This window comes from Balaenoptera borealis (assembly GCF_965194805.1).
Source record: "Balaenoptera borealis genome assembly, chromosome: X".
Taxonomy (NCBI): Eukaryota; Metazoa; Chordata; class Mammalia; order Artiodactyla; family Balaenopteridae; genus Balaenoptera; species Balaenoptera borealis.
This window is the reverse complement of record NC_138881.1, coordinates 116,415,790-116,438,298: the sequence shown is the minus strand read 5'-3', so window position 1 is coordinate 116,438,298 and position 22,509 is coordinate 116,415,790. Positions and strand designations below refer to the sequence as shown.

Below are 22,509 nucleotides of genomic sequence, written 5' to 3'. Positions count from 1 at the left end.
CGGACAAGCTGCGCGGAAGGTGAAGCTCGCTCCTTAGGGTCTCAGAGCTGGACGGGGTGGCTGCGGTCCCTAGCCTATCCTGTCTCGTCTCCCACCAGGGGGGCCCGAGCCCTCGATGCTCTCCGGGATGGGGTTGTCCCGCCGCTGCTGTCCCAGTGACAGAGCAGCTTGAGTCAACAGTTCCACGAACATCTGTTCAACCAAATCTCCTCCCGGAGCTGCCCAGCCCACGTGGCCGACCCAAGTGGTTGGAAAGGGCTTTCTTAACCGGGGCCAGGATCGACCTGCCTGCCTGGAACTTTCACCCGTAAGTCTACAAAGAAAAAGTCGTCGTCCCCTTTCTCTTGTGGCGCTTTAGCTCTCGCAAACAGCTCACCTAAACCTTTTCTTTAACAGACTAGACATTTCCAGTTCGTTCAAACTGTTTGTTACTCCAGAGGAAAGTGAACTCCGTATGTGCTGCTTTGTGGGATTGCTTCACCCACGTGGTCGCGTTATTTCCCATCTTTTATTGACGCATCAGCATTTTGAATCACTTTTTTCTAGGTGACATTGCTAAACAGTATTTCCTATGTCAGAGCCACAGATCTAGTTTGGCCATTGAAACCCCAGCTGTTGCTAGCTTTCTCTTGATGCCTGGGCTGCAGCAGGTGTGTTGCATTCTTGTCTGCAATCAGGTCAAGCATTTCCACCTTGCAGATTAAGGGTGATATGGTCGAGCTGGCTCATCCACAAATGGGGAGAGATTCTGGTTGGTTTTATTTCTTATTTTGTCTAAAAGTGACTTTTGCACACTCAGTTTGTCTCCTATTTTTGAAACCCAGTAACCTTTTGTGAGAAACTGGGTGGACGTGGGTGTGGAGAGACAGTTCTCTGGTGAGGAAGGAATCAGTGTGAAAGTATGGCAGGGTCTTTCTCAAGTAGCCTAGAAAGTAGCAAAGCTCTTCACTTTTGGAAAAAACTAAAACCTAGCGCTTGGTACCTCTATAGTCAGTAATCTTACTTCATATGGATGAAATGGCGAGTGAACGTGTATGTGCACAGGGTGGATGAGTGATCTTGAACATTCCTAATGATCTTAGCTGGGCTCCATAGGAAGGAGACAACAGGTACACTAAGTGTGCAGCGAGGAGGACGTGAAAAGATTTGAAATGATGGGTATCAAATCTAGCCCTTGGCTGTTAACTCAGAAATGTGCACAGGTGATTTTCATGTGGGTTGTCTGCAGATAACACCTGGAGAAATGTGGGACTAGGTACCACGAGTCTACTGTTTGGTGTTTTGGAGCCTAGCTTCTATAACAAGTTTGTTTCCTTTGGACCAGTGCGTTTCAAATTGTAGAGTGCGTCAGAATCACCTGAAGGGCTTGTTAGTGCACAGATTGCTGGCCTCACCCTCAGAGATGCTGATTCAGTAGGTCTGAGGCATGAAAATTTACATTCCTCACAAGTTCCCAGGTGAATCTGATGCTACCACACTTTGAGAACTACAGCCTTTGACCAAGCCCCTGTCTCATATCCCCTGGTTCCAGTATCCCAGTTCTTGCCTTAATCCTTCCTGAGTCCTTTTAAAAATGCAGATGCCTTCGAAATAATTCAGTTTCTCTGGACCTAGAGACTTTTTGACTCTCACCGGTTCTCCCAGGGGCTGAAGCTGAAGTAATACGCAGAACCCCAGCACCGGTGACCTCGCTTCCAGACCTCCCTGTTGCTTGTCTGAAATCCTGCTGTGCTATTTCCTTGATGCCAACCTCTCCTTGACCTTGTATGGTAGCTGTCCCTGGACTTCTCTCTCACCGGCTCCTCACCTGTCAGAGCTTTCTCATCCGGCTTAGTGTTGAAACACTTGCCTAAATACTTCCCTCATCCCAATAAGTCTGTCTGATGTCCTAGCCTCAGCCTCCCACCTGGCCTGGCCCTTGCCCACTGGGCTCCGGTTTTGACACACCATAAATATAGAGTACCTGCCAAGGGAATTGACCTCTTATGGCGTCTTCTCCACCAACAATGCGAGTGACGTCATTGGATGATTGGTTGCTTTGAGTGATGTTATCCAAAATTATTTCAGCTTCAGTAGAATTTTCATAGTCCATATTGGAAAAAATAGTCTCAGCACGGGTGAACTTCATACGAGTGTTTGAGACAGAAACTCTTCCACAGGGAAATGGCACTAGACAAATGGAAAAAAAAAAATTACTGTTCTGGTATTTCTCATTGGCAAGCAGAACTTGTATTACAAAAATGGAAAATGAGGCCCATCCTTGTCACTTCTGAGAAGTAGGCCCGTCGATATTTTTAAAAAAATCAAATCAGTGAATATAGTCTAAAACTAAAAGGTTAATTGAATTATTTTCATGGAAAGTTTTCAAACCCTTCATGAAAAGGACATTTGGCTCAGGAATCCATCATCTTTATGGAAATAGAAGAGGTGTTCCAGAATTGAATTTTGTAAGACTTTTATAAAGTCTAATGACTTTCTGTTTAGTTTCTTTGCTAAAAAGTCTTACTCTCAAGTACTGTCCCTGAATGGAAATCTGGTGCCATGTAACTTTGATTTTAGAATTAGGTAAATGGGATGTCTGCTGCTTATTGTTAACAGGATTTCTTTCTTTCTTTCTTTTTTTTGGCCGCACCACGCGGCTTATGGGATTTTAGTTCCCCGACCAGGGATCGAACCCGGGCCCTCAGCAGTAAGAGTGCAGAGTCCTAACTGCTGGACCACCAGGGAATTCCCAGGGTTTCTTTTGTAGACCAGAATGCCTTCTAGATTCCAAGGTGGACTTTAGGTATCCATTGGGGAGAGATCATTGTGATTTAATTACCTACCTGGCTGTTGAGTATTAACCAAATAAATTATTGATATGATTATTACAGCCACATCTACCTGGGCACTGGCCACTTTTTACCTTGGGTTGGTTTATTTCCTAAAGAAAAGAAATCATCTACTGAAACACTGGGGACAACCAGAATGGAAATTTGTAGTCCAGCAAAGTCATCTCACATTTCATTTCTCACTTTCCTTCTATCCACATTCCTTATAACAGACATTTCTATAGCAACCAGCTGTGGCAGGGTATCATGAAGACAGCATGTGGTTGGGAAAACAAGAAATTAGTTCAAAATACTTATGTATAAATATAAATCATCAACAATAGCTAGAGAAAAGGGACCATTACTATTGAAAGGCAGAAAAGCTTATTTTAGGTTTGGCCTATTTATTCTGCTAAAGCTAAGGCTATATTCAAATATAACACTTAATAGTTGGAGGTGGTTCTCCATTTTTTTTTCCTCGCTTATAACAGAGAAGGGCTTATAAGGGTTTAGCTACTATGCTATCTGTCTACGCTGGAAGTTAGGTTTCGAAGGTTAAAACAGATATACGCACACACTTCTCCCTAGGTAGGCTAATTTGAAGCAGTGCATGTCAAGAACCAGGTAGAAGGACAGGAGGCAGGCAGGTCTCTGAAGCATTAGAGACTCTTCATTTTAGTGCAGAATGTATACTCTTGGCTTCTGATGCTGCCTTTAATTTCCTCTGCCGGGTGCATTGCTGAGATAGGTATCGAACCCAGTTACAGAGGAATGGTGCGTGATTTAATGTACCAATTTAATAAGGTATCAGGCTTTGGAAATGCAAAAGAAATTATATCTAGTTTGCTTCAAAAAGACCCCTCATTTATCAAATGTAATTGATCCCGCAGAACCTGCTTTTTTCAAAATCCAAGTTTCTACTGCCTTCTTTTTCAGAGAAGAGCAGTATGAGTTTGGAGTGGAGATGCTCTGAACACACCAGTCAGCTGTCAACATGGTGGCATGGTTGACATGAGTGGGAAACATTGCTTTGTCCACTGCTGTATAGATTGACTGTGCTGATCAGCCTGACACAACTTAAAACAGATGGTTGTCAGAACTATTCTGATGCCAAGCGTGTAAACTCAGCTGGGACCCAAGGATAGGAAATAACTTTCTTGGAGTAAGCCAGCCACACCCGGACAGATCATGCTTAAAATTCACTGTCCTTGTACTAGAAGCCTATCAGTCAATCACGTACGTATCTTTTATGTTATGGGATTACTACATTAATTTGACTTGGCGAATTACAAATATGCATACAGAAATCACACAGATCGATTGCTTCATGATATAAAGGTCAGAGAAAAAAATCGGACACAGCAAAGAATTCAGACTGAAGACAATTGCAGAATTTCTATTTAAAATGATGATGCATTTTGAAAAATTAATTTGTCCATGCTACTAGTCTTTTCTATGATTTCAAAAGGAAGTAGAAACAAGTAGGGCATAAAATTATGTAGGTTAGTTATAATGCAAAAAGTTCAAATATGGATTTGGAGAATGTATCTGCCGAGCTTAAAAGAAAAACTTATTTAGATTTTGACCTGCTGGTTCGCAGGACTTTTGGTCTTCTGCAAGTCGGTATCCGGCAGTACAGGAACAAACCACCTTGTTATCAGCCCCTTTTTTACAAAACTGCTTGCATCTGCCATTCTTAATGCTGCATGTCGCATCTGAAAGAAAGCAGAATCAACAGCAATAGCATCATTTATTTTTTTTTAAGATTTTTTTGATGTGGACCATTTTTAAAGTCTTTATTGAATTTGTTACAGTATTGCTTCTGTTTTATGTTTTGGTTTTTTGGCCACGAGACATGTGGCATCTTAGCTCCCTGACCAGGGATCGAACCCACACCCCCTGCATTGGAAGGGGAAGTCTTAACCAATGGACCGCCAGGGAAGTCCCAGCAATAGCATCATTTAACATGCATTTCTAAAAAGTACATGAAACTACTGACTCCTGTACAGGTCAGATATAAGCTGGGGGCATTCATGGAGAGAAGTGTGTGAACCTTGAGCTAAGAGTAGGGAAAAAAGATAAAATTCTTAATAAGGCATAAAAATGGTGGCAGCAATATATGTGATTTGGCATAAAACTGAAATTGTAGATATACTACTTTCACAGAGTCATAGAGTACAATGAAAAAAGCTGTTTATAGATATACTACTTTCACAAAGTCATAGAGTGCAATGAAAAAAGCTGTTTATTAGAGTATAACATATTCCGAAAAGTACCCAGAATTTTGGAATAAGTTTTCACAAGGTGACTGCGCTTGTTTAAACAGTAAACAGATCAGTACATAGGATGTTATCAATGCCCCAGAAGCTCTCCTAATTCCCCCTTCTGGTCACTATTTCCTCCTTCCCAAAGTTACCATTACCCTGACTTCTAACAGGGAATTAGTTTTGCCTGTTCATGAAGTTTATATAGGGAGAAGCTCCCAATATGTACTCCTCTGTGTCTTTCAGTTAACATTTTGTCTGTGAGCTTCATCCATGTTGTTTTGTATAGCTATAGTTCATCTGCATGCTGTGTAGTATATTCCATTGTATGAATATTACTACCTTCATTCATCCATTTTACTGTGGGTGAATATTTGAGTTGAGTTTCCAGTTTTTGGCACTTATGTATAATGCTGTAATGAACATTCTTGTACATATCTTTTGGTAACATATGCGTGCGTATTTACTGGATATATACTCATGAGTGCAATGATTGGACCATGTGTTCAGGTTTAGTAGATACTGCCAAGTAGTCTTCTAAGATACTTGTGCAAATTTGGATTCCCACCATCAGCGTATAAGAGTTCCAGTTACTGGATATATGTATTGCGGATATCTTCTCCCACTCTGTGACTTACCTTTTCACCCTAAATAGTATATTTTGCTGAATAGAAGTGCCTGGTTTTAATATAATCCAGTTTTTCAAAGCAAACTTGAAGCTGGCTGACGTGAGTATGTGTCAACACAAGAGAATGAAATAGGGTCCTTTAAGGGAGCTAAATGCCAGAAACACTATGTGTTGACAAACGATAAGCATTCTACTGGCTCATATTTTCTTTACTCTCCTATACAATCTCCCTTATTAATATAAAATATCTTTCTTTGTCTCCTATAATGCTTTTTGTTGGGATTCTATTTTATCTGATATTAAGATAGCTTTGCCAGTTTCTTTTTGTTAGCATTTGCCTGGCAGATGTTTTTACATCCTTTTATTTTAGCCTCCTGGTAGAGTTTTATTTTAGGTATCTCTTTTATCAACAGCATACAATTAGATTTTTAACTCCAGACTGAAAATTGTCATTAACCCCAATTCACATTAATTGTGATTCCTGATATATTTGGTTTGTTCCTGCCATCTTATTTTCCATTTTCTAATTTGCGTGCTTTCCCTTTCTCTGATGCGATCTCAATAACAGGAAGTAGCAGGGTTTAGGGCTTGCTGGCTGAGACCTGCTGAGTTAAGAGAAACAGGCTCTGCCCTTGGGCCTATTTCTGTCTCTAGAGCAGCATAGGAACACAGGCGTAGGCACCTTCCCCCTTGCCTACAGGCTCAACAGCAGTACAGCCTTCAAGAGAAATGCTCACTTGTCAGTGCAGTTAGAACATGGAGAGTTTGAACATGAGCGACTGTGTTAGCCACCTCTTTGTGCACCACCTTAGTCCCCACCAGCCTCACCCACGTCCGTCCCCAGCACCCTGGTGATCAGCTCTGCATGGACTTCCGCTGGCCTCGTCCAGGTGCAGCCTTGAATGGCCTGGGCTCAGATCTGTACTGTGTGCCTCTCGCCTCTTAGCTTGGCGTTCCCGGGTTGATGCTGAGGCCTGGGATGCCACGTGACCTCTAGGGGGCCCCAGCGTGTACAACCTGCTGATGCAGGGGAGTTAAAGCCCCACAGGCTGAAGTGTTGACCATCTGGAGAAGGATGCTGATGGACAGATTCTTTCACCTCTTCTCCCCTCCGAGGCTGACTCTCCTGAGGCCAGCTCACGTGGCTTCTTGGAAAACAGTCCCCGGAGATCAAACAATCAGTTGCAGATGAGGAGAGATGACTCCTTTTACTCTTGGTTCTCCTTTCCTCACTGCCTCACTCCCCCATCCCTTACTCTTGCCCCCCTAGAATTGCACACCCTAATAGATAAGCTTGTGTCACAGACTCTTTTTTCCTGGGGGATTCCAGGCTAACAGAGTGACTATATGGTTTTGGAGTATATTATGGAGTTTTGAGTGACAGATCTAAATTTTCTAATTACATTTTACATAGGTAGCATAGGCTAATGTAATGATTCGCTCATGTTCCTTACTGATACTTCAGGAAATAAGGGGAGGCAAATCAACTGTTACTAGGTGGACAGAGGAACCAGCCTGAGCTTTAACCTTCGCTACCAATAATCCACTAAGTGCATGATCCAGAAAGGTGGCACTTGGTCCTTTTTAATTATTTATTTATTTTTTAAAGACCTTTCTCCTCACTATTGGTGATTACATCCCTGGCTCTTCTCATGTTACTAGCAATCATTTTGTTGCTACAAAGCAATACTAGAGTGTTCAGCCAAATCAAATACCACCTGCAGGGAGTGTTCAGTCAATATGAGATTGTGCTAAGTTCACAGAGGTGGGTGGTAGGTGCTGACTACTTTGGTCCAGGCCATGCACAATGGGAATGGGTAAAGTCAGGGTGCTTTTCCCGATTCTGATGCTGCGTCCTTGGCTAGGTAACTAGACCTCTCTGTCATTTTCCTCATTCGTCATTGCTCTTTGCAGCCCAGTGTGTTGCCGCTGCTGCTGTCCTCTGGCTTGGTTTGCACACGCAGTGGGAAATATTGCTGTCCGACCAGCAGTCTTTTGACCTCAGGTAAAGAACTCGAGTCTGGAAAGAGAATAACAGCACGAGGAGTTCCAGTTGAGAGGTCTGTAGTCCTGGACCTCAGGGACAGTCACTGTGGGCCTCATTCATCAACAGTTTCTTGAGCACTCGGACGTCAGGCACTGTGTTGGGTGTGGGTTCTCCCTGGTACTGGGGCTGATCTCAGTGCCTAGAATATCTGTGGAAGGACATGTCAAAGCATCTGTTCTTCTCCCTCCGTGTTAGCACAAATACCTCTTTCTAATTCCCCTCATGCCTACTACAAAAGTTACCGTGTTCTGCTTTATTTTAGTCTGCCTTCATCTTCCCTGATATATTCATGGATGGGAAAACCAAAGCTTGGACAAAAGATGTTCTGTTTAACCAGCGTATCACAGAATATGCTGTTACTCGGCTAAACTCAAGATATTTTCTTTTTTCTACTCCACAGAAATACGCAGTAAATTAGTAGTGTCTGTGACGTGTTAGCAAAACGAAAAAAAAAAAAACTGTTTATATGCTTGTTTTTCTTTCCGTCCTCTGTTACTGTGGGGAAATGCCTCTCGTACTCTTTAGAAGGGACAGGAATGACCAAGTTCTTATAGACTTTGATTTATCTGAAAAGGACTCAGATGTGATGTGTAACTGGGCACATACAGTGGTCTTTATTCCAGCCAAAGGGACACAGTAGCCAATTAATTGTTCTAACTAGAAAGCGTGCCCTGAATATTTGCACCTCTCTCCCCTGGAGAGGAGCCTGATGAACAAGAGAAGAGGAAAACAAACAACAAGGATCTAACAATGGAAATCTCCTTCCCTTTCCGAGACAGGGTGAGGCAAGGGACTTGGGGCCCAGATACTCCATGAACTGTTCTGTTTTTCTAGCAGCTTTTGAGATTAGTCCTTAGTTCAGTTTGAAGCAACAGCTTAAATGGGAGTTTGTATATGCTTTTGCTTTCCTCTAGTGTCTGAGATAAAGAGCTTTTTGAGAGAATTCCCACTTTGTTTCTGAACTAAGCAAGCTGGGAGGATTTTTCTAAACCTTGATCAGATGGGCTGGGGGAGCTCAAGACACCCTAGAGGCCAGGTGTAATGGTGGCTGCAGAGCCCTGACCAAACCAAAACGTGGGGAACCCGAGAGGCCTCAGATGGTGCCCGTTGTAGACCTAGCACTTTTGCTGTGTAGATTGTAGCCTCACACACGTAACAAAGCCTGTTATAGCAGTTTTATGCTTATAGCTACATTCCTCAGGGCTCTTTGCCTCTTCTAAAGTGTCTTTATTTTTAAACTAAAGACATTTAGGAATATTTAATACTAAACACTGTTTTCAGTTATACTTTGCTACCACATGCCCTTCATTCTCAACGGAGACCAGTTGAGTCCTTCATTCCCTCAGCTCCAATAGTTATATTATTTAAGCTGATACTCCATCAGTTTCTGTAGGTTTCCATAATAGCAGGATGGGATTTATCTAGGTCAATCTGAACTTGAAATTATAACCTTTCAGATGAAAGTAGCACTTCAGAGGTGTTGAGCTAATGAACACACCCATAGGAAAGGGAACCCAGACATCGGTTTGTCCCCATGCTGGGAAGCCTGCAGGAGTGGGAGTCCAAGCCTGGGGTACAGTTCATCCACCTGCATCTCCTTTTTTCTTTTTTTTTTTTTTTTTTAATGTTTTTGCCCTGCCACCTTTTCTTTTTCCTATCTTCTATTCCTTTTTATCTTTTGGATCTCAAAGGAAGATGATCAATGGATTTCTCTTTAGCACTGAAAGGATTTCTGAACAGCATTAGAGATGACTTTTTCCCTTCTCAATAGGACAAGTGCAGCTGCTGCGTTTCATTTTGTTTTATGCACTTTTCATCTGTGTGTCAGGTGGGTTGCCATAACGCCTTAATAGAGTCTTGCTAATTTTCTACTCTTTGCCCTTAGTCATGTAGCCTGTGGTGTTAAATTCTTTCCCTAGAACTGCATCTCTATTCTTCTGGAGTTTCAGAGGAGAAAGAGAATCCGTCATTAGCACTGTATGCTTTTCACAATCACGATACCAGTAATCCTGCATCCAGAGGTAATAAACAAGTAGGTAAAGGACTTTGGGGTTTGCTGTTCCAACTGCCAAAATCTCAGAACAAAAAAATTCTAGGATATGCAAAGAAAAGATGCACAGTGATCCTTGATTTTCTATGTAACTCTTTCAGCTTTATCAGTATAGTCAAATTCAGGAATGAGTTTTGATTTTTGTCAACAAATTTCATATGTGAAGTGGTTCATATGCGTGGAGAAGTGCCGAGTATATGGGAGAATTGGCCTTCCCATACCCCATTTCTTTACTTAGTTGACTTCCACTGCTTTTGTTGATAGCAATTTAGTCATGAGTTCTAACAATTTTATGGGTCAGTTTTCTTTGTGTTTTGTGGGTAGCAGTTAGAAGAATGGGTTTTGGTCAAACCAACTGAAGTTCAAATCCTGGCTCAACTGTTTACTGCTTCTGTGATTTTTGAGCTGTTTGAGCTGCACTTTTCTCACTTGCGTAGAATGGAGATGATAACGGTGCTGACTGCATGTGGTTGTACTGAGGGTGAATATGCTAGTGGAACATCGTTACCACTTCCTACTAGCTACCAAATCTTACTATTGTTCTTCATCTAGTTTCTTGAGTGCATCCTGGAAACTATGACTGCAGATAAAATGAATGTTTATAAGCTTTGAAAGTATGTTTTATACAATGGAATATTATTCAGCCTTCAAAAAGAAGGAAATTCTGTCATAATCAACAACATGGATGAGCCTAGAGGACATTATGGTAATTGAAACAAGCCAGTCGTAGAAGGACAAATACTGCATGATTCCACTTATATGAGGTGTCTAAAAATAGTCCAACACATAGAAGCAGAGAATACAATGGTGCTTGCCAGGGGCTGGGAGGAGGGGAAAATGGGGAGTTGTTGTTTAGCAGGTATCAAGTTTCAGTTATGCAAGAGAAATAAGGTCTAGATGTCTGCTGTACAGCATAGAGCCTAGAGTTAGCAGTACTGTATCATACACTTCAAAATTTGTTGAGTGTAGATCTCATGTAAATGGTTCTTTACCATAATTTAAGAGAAAATTATGATACATACACATTGCATTTTCCAGTTGCATCTGGTTTCAAAGGGAAATTTTGAACCACGAGTAATCCAAAGGTAGTTACTTACCTAATTCACAGTTCTTTCCTTCAAATCCAACTTGACACCAACATTCATAGGAATTAATGTCATCCTTGCACAGGCCGCCATTTAAACATGGATTGGACTCACACTGATTTCCATCTTTGAGATAGATTAAGAAATTGAATTAGCAGATCCATTGCTTAGAATGCTTAGTCTTCCCTGCACAGATTCATGGAGAGGGGAGCCTGATTTTAGGGTCAGAGCAAGACTGCTGACCTGGAAACCAGCTGCTTATGGGATGCCCCTGTCTTCCTAAGTTTCTAAAAACAAGTAAAGGTTCTTAGGCTACCATTGTCCTAGGAAATGGCCCTGAGGAAGGCATGTACATTGTTTATGTAACTGAAGGGAGGAGGAAGAGGGAAAAGAACGTCTGAGTATAGAGATGTATTCTGTCAGCAGAGTGTGAGAAGAATTTTCAATCCTTCCTTATCGAATGATGATGGAGTTAATTCTGAATCAAATCACATTGCTTCGGCAATCATCTATGTGTTGTACAAGGCTTGCTCTGTCCCAGGTCTTGTAGAGCAAGCTGAGCTAGGTAACAGATGCACCTCCGCCCAGGGACCTGGCAGCCTAGGCATGGCGCACGTGCATCCACGTGCTCATCTTATCACTTCACTTTTAAGCAGAGTGTGCAGTGATGGTTCCAAACGGTACAAAATATGCTTTACTCCTGAAAGATATTCTGCTGTCTGTGATTAGGTCCCAAATGGTTTGGTAAAGTGAGAAACGACTTTCAATACAAAGAATTAAAAAAGAAAAAGTTCTGAAAATGTGCTTTATTTATATATAGATTGGCTATGTTTCCTTCCTACCTTTCCTGAAGTTTCTACATTTCAGAGTTCTGGAGAGCCTTTGAAGATACTGGTCATCAGAAAACAGGAGGAAGGACTAGGTAAAGAGGGGAAGGGTCAGGATGTGGAGGGAGCCTTTAAGTGTGGTTTCTTAGAGCTCTGCCTCCATCCGCGCTTCTAAGGAAGCTTCAGGAGAAAGGGATGCGTGGAACCAGCAGGGAGGCTGGCGTGCACCGTGAGCCGAGAGGGAGCCCTGAAGAAAACTGGCCGAGAGATCGGCAAGGCTTAATGTCTGCGTAACAAAAGAGTGAGTGATAAAGATGATGTAAGAGTAAAACAGTGAGCGAAAGGGGGCAATTTAAGAGAAATTTCTATTGGTCGTTCATATTTTAGAGCCGAGCTCTGTGACATCTAGTGTGTGGACCCTTGCCTGCTCGAGGGACAGCAGTAGAGTGTCTGTCGTGCTCGCTGTCAGTAGCATGTTTCCAGGTCCCACTGGCTGGGGGTTAATACCCCTTTTTAGGAATAGTCCCTCTCTGGAAAACTGCTTGTTGTAAAAATTAGACCTTGTCCCCTCTGCCCCTTGATCCAATGTGCTTTTGCACAGATACTTCAATTTGTTCCAATTCTATGAAAACAAAATACGTTATCTCTGGTTTATTATTATTGATGTTCAGAACTGGTCTAAAAAAACGAGCCACATTTGCACTTTATATTACAGACCAACGGAGCTGAATTATTTAGGATGTTTCACTGAAAGGCTCTGGGCTTGCAGCCAGCTACACAGCAACTCATTTGCTGAGACATATCTTTAAAATGAGTGTCATTTCTTCCGCATTTAGTCCTCCTTTGGGTGCTTGTCTGTATGTACTTCGGGCTGAAGCAAAGCCACAGACTGTAGGGGTCAAAGACAACAAGGGGCAAGACCTTGCCAAGTGAGAGCTTCCTGTTTACGCCTACTAGGTGGTGGTTTAATGAATAACTGCATTTAGATTTGAAGGCCGGGAGGGGTAGTAGAGAAAGTGGGGATTGGGCAGTGGAGAATTTGGCTCCGTGACTCCCTAGCTGGGTGACCTTTGACAAGTCATTTAACCTCCCTAAACCTCAGTTTCTTCTTCTGTAAAACGAGGTTCATAGTGCTTTGCTCACAGGGTTGGTGTGAGGATTAAAGGTGACAGGCACTCTGTAAAGGGCTGGGCAGATGCTGGTTAATGGGGTTGGGCGATGTTTCCTCTTCACCAGGCTCCTTACTTGGTGAGATGATGGAAGAGAGTAGGGCAGGGGTGAGGGGCCTGCGTCCCTACCGTGTGAGAAAGCCCATACAGGGAGAAACAGCATAGGCTATTTTGTGGGGGTTGGGAATCTCGACTGCAAAGTGAAAAGAAGCCGTAGAGTTGGGTTTTCTTTTTCTCTTTTCTTGTTTTTGTTTTATTTTTAGCAGACAAAGCAGTAGTGACAGTGTAAAAAATTAATAAACAGAAACCTCAGTTAAATAGAGTCAAGAGGGACTTCCCTGGTGGCGCAGTGGTTAAGAATCCGCCTGCCAGTGCAAGGGACACGGGTTCGAGCCCTGGTCTGGGAAGGTCCCACATGCCGCGGAGCAACTAAGCCCGTGAGCCACAACTACTGAGCCTGTGCTCTAGAGCCCGCGAGCCACAAGTACTGAGCCCGTGTGCCGCAGCTACTGAAGCCCTCGCGCCTAGAGCCCGTGCTCCACAACAAGAGAAGCCACCGCAGTGAGAAGCCCGCGCACCATGAGGAAGAGTAGCCCCCGCTCGCCGCAACTAGAGAAAGCCCACACGCAGCAACGAAAACCCAACGCAGCCAATAAATAAATAAATTTATAAAATAAAAAAAATAGAGGCAAGAGACTGGAAGGCAGAGCTCTCATATGAAAAGCCAGGAACTGTTTGTTTACTGTAGCCCTCCTCACTTCCTTTTCCCCTCTCTAAAGGAGTTGTCTGCCCCCTGCCATGCAGGGACTTGCACCTGGCTCATGGTGGTTGTAGACCCTGAATTGCAATTCTCTGCTGATCCTGAATAAACCCATCTTTGCTGGAGTCTGTTTCAGGTCAACAGCAGAATCATGCCCTTGATGTTTTCCAGGTATCTTTACCTGAGTTACAGTAAACAACACAGCCTGTGACCTAGAAGGCAGGGAGCCAACTTCAAAATATGGTGTTTAAGAGGTACTGATGAACCCCTACTCACAGGTGGGAGGCCAACTGGGTGGGGGGTGGGCAATGAAGGGACCATGAGAGTTTAAATGCAGCCAGGAATATTTTGGGAGGAAAGGTAGAAATTGATTTGCTTTAAAATACAAGATTCAAAGTTTTAAATAGATTAGAAATAGAGAATAAAAAGACTTGTTTGGACTAACTGTAGGGCAGTGCCTTAGTAGAGAGTTGGCGTGGTAGCATTCATTACTAAGAATGAGGAAAGGCAGATAAAGCAAATGTAACGGAATGGACCTCTTCTTCCCTCATGATTTAAAAACAAAGTGGAGAAATTATGAGTTACAAGAGTATGAATAAGTCCATTAGCGTCTACAGAATAGAATCTGGGAAAATAGAACTGATGGAATTCAGTGAATTTGCTGTCCAGGTTAGTTTCTGTCCATGCAAATGGTCTTAGGTAAATCAAGCTGGGAAAGTTACACTGCCTCAAAATCCTGCTGCTGGATTTTAAATTAGTTTTAAAACTTACTTGTCATTAAAGTTTTGACTTTTCCTCCTTTTGGTCAATTCATTCAACAAATATTTACTCAGTGCTTCTGTACCAGATACTGTTCAAGGTACTAGGACTACATCAATAAACAAAACAGTTGAACACCCCTGCCAACATGAAGCTTGCATTCTAGTGAGGTGGGAGACATAAATAGTATATGTAAGACCATTTTATGATACCTCAGTGGTGAAAATTGCTGTGAAAAATAATAGAGCAGGATACGGTGTCTAAAGTGATGGGGTTATGGGGGGCAGGTTGAAGTATTAATAGATGATCAAGGCAGGCTTCATTGAGAGGGTGACATTTGGGTAAAGACCTGACGGAGGTGAGTGAGTGAGCCTAGGGGAACCTGGCAGAAGACCGTTCCACATTAAAGGAACAATCAGATCTAAGACTTTAAAATGGAAGCATTCCTAGAGCATGCAAGGAGCAGCAGCAAGGCCAGGATGGCCGGAGTCCCGAGTGTGAGGAGGAGAGGAGGTCAGAGGGGCAGCAGGAAGGGAGGGGCTGGGCAAGCAGGAGGGCCTTGTAGGCCACCAGAAGGAGGAGGACTTTTAAGTAGTATACATTTAAGTCAATCAGCATTCTCTGATTCTCTACTGAGGATTGCAAACTCTCATTCAGTCCCAGATGCAATTCTCTTTGGTCTCTCCCTTCCAGATTCCTGGGGTGGAACGATGTTCCTTTTGAAGCCCTAGGAAGGAGTAAGCGTATCTGCCAACGGATATCTCCCACGCTGGCATAAACCTGGAGTCTCCTCTCACCATTCAATTTTGGGTAGAAAGAGTTGGACTTATTTTTCTGAGCCCTTTTGACAGAGTTTAATATATTATATGTTTATACAGAAGAAAAAAATACATAATTCTCAAATGTTTCGTATACTAGTTAGAGGATAAAATGAATTGCTTACCAACATATTGCTTCCAAAATTCAGTCTATAACGAAAAAGAAGACAAGTTAATGGTACTATTTAAAATGTTTTTGATTTGATTCCTTCTCTATTATAACATTTATAAAACACGTGTATGTATAGATATTTTAAAATTCCAAAGAGAGGTATGGTTCCCCCGCCCCTTTTCTTTTTAAAGGTTTTCTGTTCTTTGCTCTGCATCTGAAGGATGTTATGTGGAAATACTCACAGTTTTCTCAGTGTTTTCAAAAACTTCTCGTGCTTCTTCAAAACTACACTTTTCTTCTATACATTCTCTCTCAAGGTTTCCTCGAACAAACTCTTCCAATTTACCTGAATTATACCTCTTTGGCCGATTCAGAATTTTGGTGGCATTTTCACGATCAAGAAAAACTGAAATTTAAAAGAAAAAGAAAACATCATGAAAATTAAATACATCTCTTAAGAAAGGATTTCTTTTTAATCCAAGTAATCCCAAAGCCAATTTATCTTTGGGGCATGGAGCCAAAATCTATGATGTTCTCATGGTACTGTATACACATGGAGATTTAGGAATTAAAATTCAATTTTACTCTTAGTCAAAAGAACTCTGGTAATAAAAGGTCAGATTTTCAATCATATTTGAATTCACTCTGGATGAAAAAGAAAGTTCTCAGATAAGCAGTTAACTTCACACTTTGTCATCATTTGAAAATAACTAATTGCAGATCCTTGCAAGGTGATTCATCACGCTGGCCAGGCTGTGTTTACAGGACGCAGTTGCCCAAATGACTTTGCAACACATTTCCCTTGGAAGAGCAGAAGCCTAAATGCAACCCTGCTGTCTCTCACTAGATAGTAAAGAAAAACCACTGCATTCATGTTTTTTTTAACCTTCAGACTCACAGCACCTTAAGTTGGCACGTGTTCTAGGAATTCCAGTGACATAAGTCTTTCTCTGGGATTCAGGATGTGGTTTATTTTAGCTCTGTCTAGCATGTTAGGAACGCACTCCTGAACTCTGGAGGATTGAGGTCTCTAACCTAATTCTCCACCCCAGCCCCTCCCCGACACTCTCCAATCTCAGTCTCTTTCTGTTTCACTCTCTGTCTCTGTGTGTGTTTCTCTCTAGATAGAGAGATACAGATGTAGTATCTATATCTATAACTAATAACAGGAACTCAAGATGTTGCCTGGAGTTATTCCTTTCTTCTAGAGACTGTCTGATACCATCTCAACAGGACCAGGTGTTTATAACATGAACTTTCCAGGGCATTTTGGGACTGTTTTCTCATTAGCGCCAAAAAAAAAAAAAAAAAAGGAAAGGAAAGGAAAGGAAAAGAAACAAACCGAAGTTCCTTATTTCCATTGCAGCTGTTCGCTTTATGGAGCCTTCTAGTCCCTTGACAGCCTCTCGCTTTTCTCTTGCTCTTCAAGTCCCCTTGGGCTTTACTTTTTCCCTGAATTTAGCTTAGACTTTTTCTCTTCAACTCTTCCCTTGCCAACTTTCTCAGTTCCCTTCACCCCTTCTTCAGTGCTGCAATACCCCGCAATCCCAGCCACTAGGTCAGTGCCGTCAGCTGCCTCTTCCTTCCCTTCCCAGGCGGCCAGGCGCCCTGGGAGAAAGCCACAAGCTGCAAATGGGTGCCATGGCATATCGACGCCTCCCAGCCTCCACCAGGCCCTCCTCTCTGCTTGCCAGTTCATGTGCTTGGCCCTGGGCGCTCCTACAGTAGCATCTGTGTCTGTATCCATTTACAGTGCGGTCTAGTGGAAAAATAGGGGTTGGAGTCAGAGCAGACACACCTGGATTTGAATCACATGTCTACCAGCTATTGGCAATGAGACCTCAGGCAAGTCACATAATCTCTGCAGCTTAACTTTGTCAAGTGTAAATGGGTATAACAGTAGTATCATCAGACTGTCTACCTCCCAGCGTTGCTGACAGGATCAGGGAGATAATGTGTACAGGCTGGTGTATGTTGGTTTTCTCTCTTCCTTTCTACTCCTCTGGTCTGCCTTCCTAATTTTCTCCATCCCCTTTTTATTTAATGCACTTTTCTGTGGCTCTTTCTCTTCTTTACCGCCATCCATATAATGAAATGACTACCGTCAGGATCAGCAATGACCTCCTAAAGGGTAATTTTGAGCTTCTGTATTTCCTGCCTGCTCTGAAACATTTCTAATTGTTGATCTTTCCCTTTTCAGGGTGCTCTTTTCATGAACTCACTCTCTCCTGGTTCTCCTCTTCTCTCTGATTCTTGTTATTCATCCACCACTTGCATCCATTCATTCCCCTTCTTCTGCTTGCCCCTTATATGTTCAGAGTTCTCCCAGGCTCCAGCCTCCAGCCTCAGCCTTGTCCGTCTTCACTCCATACATCCTTGCTAGGGCCGGGGCTGGGGCGAGGTAAACAAGGCCCCTAGGGCACAGAATCTAAGGAGTCACTCTCTCTCAGTGTGTGCAAGTATGTTTATGCCCTGTGTGCCCTGCTTGCCTCACCCTAGTCCAGCCCTGACTCAACACAATTTTCTGAGCACTCACTACTGCCAGGCACTGTACTAGGTGCCACAAGATCCATGCTCACTCCCTGGATCCTCACACACGTGGTTGTAACTACTGTCTATACGACAGTGAGTTCTGAATATCCATCTCTAGTCAGATATATCTTCGGAATTCCGGATTGTCTTTCCAACTTTGTAACTGTCCATCGTCATGTGGCTGATAAGAGCTGATGTTTATTTAATGCTTCTGATGTGCTGGACAATGTGCTTGGTGCTTTGCATCCATTATTTCATTCCCTTCGCACGGCAGTCCCATGAGAGAGGTGCTGTCGTCTCATTTTCGTAAATCAGAAAAACGGAGGTTCAGAGAGGTTAAGTGATTTGCCCCAAGTGATATATTAAAGTGTCAGAGCCAGAATTTAGACATTGGCAGTCAGACCGCACAGTCCGTGCTCTTAGGCACTGTGCTGTATCCTAAGTGCTCAAGACATGGTCTTTCCACTTCCTCTAAACCCGTTCCCCTTCCATACCCACGTGGTTAAGTCATATCATTTCCACTTCCTCAGTGTCACTTGCATTCCATTCCCTCTTCTCTGTCTGTACAGCTAATGTCCAGGTTCAGGCCCTCGTGCCTTCCCTGGATGATTACAGTAGCCTCAAGACTGGTCTGCCCTTGTCTGGCCACCCCTTCCTCACACAGTTCATGAGAATGTTGCCAGGCCGAGCAGCCTGAGCCAGCCATCAGTGGTATTCATGTTTACACTTCTGATGACTCCACATTGCATTCTGTTGTCCAAACTCCTTAATTTAGGGCCTTCCTTATCTGATGACCTGACCCTGCCTCACCTGTCATATTCAATATTGAAAGCATACTTAGTTCCTGAAAGACCTCACATTCTTTGTGGATCTGGATCTCTGCACGTGAGTGATCCTCTCTGCATAGGGTGACCTAGATCAGTCATTTAAGGAGAGTGAACCTACTTATTTTTTAAGACCCAGCTCAAAATATTGTCTCTCTGTCAGTGTCTCCCCAGTTAATGTGTTCCTTTCTCTGTGCCCCTTTAGCACCTGGTATACATCTCCTCATGTTATATTGAAATCTCTCAGCTGACCTCATGGTGCTTTAGGTCAAAGAGGGAATCTGGTTTATCCCCAAGCCCCTAGTACCTTGCCACAGTACCTGGCGCCGTAGTAGTCACTTAGTTTTGTAAGGTTTTGTAAAGCGTGTGGACTGAAGCTGTCTTTCATTTATTTCATTCATTCATTCTAAATGAAAGACAGGTTGGGTCCATATGCTTTACAAAACTGAATTGGTTTTACGGAACACATCTGATTTCAAAATTCTAAATTGATGCAATAATATCTAAGGGCAGCAGCCATGAAAATGCAACATCTCAGAAAATCATTCATAGAAACTGCTTTTAGAAGCCAGTGGCGGTTCAACAGCAGAGGAGAGCACTGCATCAACACTGTCCGTGCTTAGGGAAGGCCCCTTGGCTCTCCGCTCAAGGACCTATTATCTCTGACTAAGGTGACTCCGGAATCACACTGCCTTTCTCCTCACCATTGTCTGAGGGTCATATATTTAACCTCCCTTCGGGCTTATCTCTTCTAGTCATTATCTCCCAAGTTCTGAAATCCTAGTCCTTCTTTTTTTCTCTGAATCTATCCTCTTTCCTACATCTGAGGTCTTCAGGGGGGCAGCAGTCCTCTTAAAACCTCCATCATCTCAGCACTTATCCTGAAGGAAGGGTTTGGATCCTTTGTCCTCCTAGATTTCACACTGATGAGATGTGTGTAAAGACTTAGCATTCTGTCCCACTTTGTGAGTGTTCGTGCTGAATTTCTTTATTGCTTGACTCTAGCCAGTTTGCTGGTTTGATTTCACCTCTGCATGCTTGTACCATTATTTCTGCATTTCAGTGTGACATCATGTCTGGAGTGGGAACCACGGGCCAGTCTGCTTTCTGGGGATGCTTGGGGTTGGGACCCCTGATCCTTGCACTGTCAACTACTAGATTTGATTGTAATAGGTTGACAAGTAAGTGTGATAAATGCTTCCTGTGAGAACATGCCGTTTGTCTAAATGGGGTAATTTCTTCCCTATGTGCCTGCCTTTGGGGAATGCATAAAGTCAGTAAAGTTGTGAAAAAAAAAACCAAGTGATGTAAATTGCTTTAACTAAGTTCCTACTCGACATCAATTCTTGGACTTGCTTTGCTGTCCTAAGAGCTCAAGTGAGTATTGAGTTTCTGCCTGTATTAACTCCGAGATGTTTAGAATCAGACAAAATAATTTCTTCCTCACCCATGGAAAACTTCAGTGATAAATAACAACTTACTAATGAAAAGTTTGTATTTTAACTAAAACTTTCAATTGAAGGTATATAATTTTATAGACTAAAAATTAGAGGCATGACTCATTAAATAGTTCTAAAATTTTGAATCACATCATGTCTTAAAATCAAACTTTTTGTGTAAATAAAACCATTGTTTTTGCTTTAATGTTTCCCATTTTGATTTCAAAATAATGAGTTAAAAACCCACAAAATGACAGTTAATTTTTTCTCCACATTCAGCTGTTTCCTTGTTAAAACATTTCCCCCTTTTAATTTTTTTTTTAACCAAGGAGATGACTTTTCTAAGGAATTACATTGTCAAATCATAAGCCCAACAGTGTCCATTAAAAAATGTACTATAAACATTGTAAATCTATTTAGTTTTAAAAATGAGGAAGAACCAGTACCAGAGAACTAGTACTCACCAACCCACATGCTAACTAGTAGAATCTTAAACATTGTGGTCAAATCCTGTAATCATTATTTAATGAAGAAGACAGCCCCAGACGTTTCTATATCTAAAAGCCAAGCACATTGAATGTATCTTTATAAAGGAAACAAACCTGTACATTCAGCACTGAGTAGATATCCTAAAAGGCAGATGGTGACGAGGCCCGGTGATTCTGCCATGATCATGTTCAGGCACCGCATAACCTTTGCTAGTAGATTGTGCAAGTAGCAAGGTTGACAATTGTTCCAAAGTACAAGCTGAGCTGTATTTACTTCTGGGAAACAATGTCCATCTCCCTCAGTGGGTCTTTGGGCTGTTTCCGATGTCCTCTTGGGTTAAATGAAGAGAGGAGGCAGTGGCCATTGTTAAGCTTCACCTCTGATTCCATGGGCTTCTGTCACTGTGGCTGATCTGAGGCTGAAGCAGGAAGTGACCCATCATTAGAATAGGGGGAGGTATAATGGCTGCAGTTGCTGTGGCAGCAAAATTCATCATAGGATCCATCTTATCCTTGTCAGGGAGCGTTAATGTCATATAGTTGAAAGGTAAAGAGATGGAAAGAATGAAGTCATTTTGTCACCCACCTTAAAACATCTCCACTGCTGATATCTCTTGAGTCACCTGGTGGATCCTTTATGTTCCTCCTCATAACAAGGAGCTTATAAACTTTGTTGTGCTGTGTACCCATATGGTGAAACATATGGGCCCTGTCTCAGAACACATGTATGTATGAGTGTATGTATATGCATATATACTTATGTATAGAAAATAAATGTTATAAATATTATTATGTAATAGTTCATATTGATATACCACTTCACATGTAATATAAAAACTCATAATAGTATACCAACATTTACCTACCATTCTTTGTGCTGTTGTTGTGATACATTTTATTTCTAAATTAAAAAAAATTTTTTTATTGGAGTATGATTGCTTTACAGTGTTGTGTTAGCTTCTGCTCTACAATGAAGTGAATCAGCTATATGTATACCTATATCCCCTCCCTCTTGGACCTCCTCCTCCCATCCCACCCATCTAGGTTGTCACAGAGCACCGAGCTGAGCTTCCTGTGCTTTATAGCATATTCCCACTAGCTATCTATTTTATGCATCGTAGTGTATATATGTCCATCCTGATCTCCCAGTAAACCCTATATTACCTTATTCTGCCTCAAGCAATCAACAGTCTTTCAAAGAAATTTAAAAATGAGGAAAGATATTTTATATTTAGTCACATATTCTTCATTTCTTTGTGTAGACCCAAATTTCAATCTGTTACAGTTTTTCATCATTGTGAAGAATTTTCTTTAATAATTTTGATAGCGTAGGTCATCTTTTGATGAATTTTCTCAACTTTTGTTTATTTGAAAATGTCTCCATTTTACGTTCATTTAAAAAAAGTAATTTGGCTGTATGTACAATTCTAGGTTGACTTTTTTTTTTTTTTCTTTCAACACATTAGTCATCCTGTTGCCTTCTGGCATGCATTGTTTCTGATGAGAAGGCAGTGAATATTCTTATCATTTCTTTTCAGCAATTGGACTACAATGAGCCAAGGTATTCTTGGGGTTCATTGAGATTCTTGGATCTGTGGCATTAAAATTAGGAAAATTCTTGGATCTTATTTTTCAAAATTTTGTCTTAAAATAATTACAGTTATGGGAAATTGCAAAAACAATACAGAGAAGTCCCATATACCTTTCGCAATGTTTATATCTTACATAAATATAGTAGTATGATATCAAAACCAGGTAGTGGACATTGATTGGTCTGTTGTATGTGTATAATTGTGAGTGATTTTATCACATGCATAGATTTATGTGACCACCACTACAATCAATATACAGAACAATTATAATTAACAATTATGTCACCACAAAGGTCTCCCTTGTG

The 22,509-nt window shown here is 41.9% G+C and overlaps 1 protein-coding gene across 1 annotated transcript in view; it reads right to left on the bottom strand.

Moving 5' to 3' along the window:
- The window catches only part of F9 (coagulation factor IX), a 30,034-nt gene extending 8,026 nt beyond the window's left edge, over positions 1 to 22,008 (bottom strand). The window contains exons 1-6 of the mRNA XM_082376149.1: positions 20,727 to 22,008; positions 15,572 to 15,735; positions 15,343 to 15,367; positions 10,897 to 11,010; positions 4,397 to 4,525; positions 1,964 to 2,169 (exon numbers count right to left, since the gene is read on the bottom strand). Of these exons, the coding sequence (XP_082232275.1) occupies positions 1,964 to 2,169; positions 4,397 to 4,525; positions 10,897 to 11,010; positions 15,343 to 15,367; positions 15,572 to 15,735; positions 20,727 to 20,814 (726 nt within the window). The 5' untranslated portion in view covers positions 20,815 to 22,008. The remainder of the gene's footprint in view (positions 1 to 1,963; positions 2,170 to 4,396; positions 4,526 to 10,896; positions 11,011 to 15,342; positions 15,368 to 15,571; positions 15,736 to 20,726) is intronic.
- Between the last annotated feature and the right edge of the window lie 501 nt (positions 22,009 to 22,509).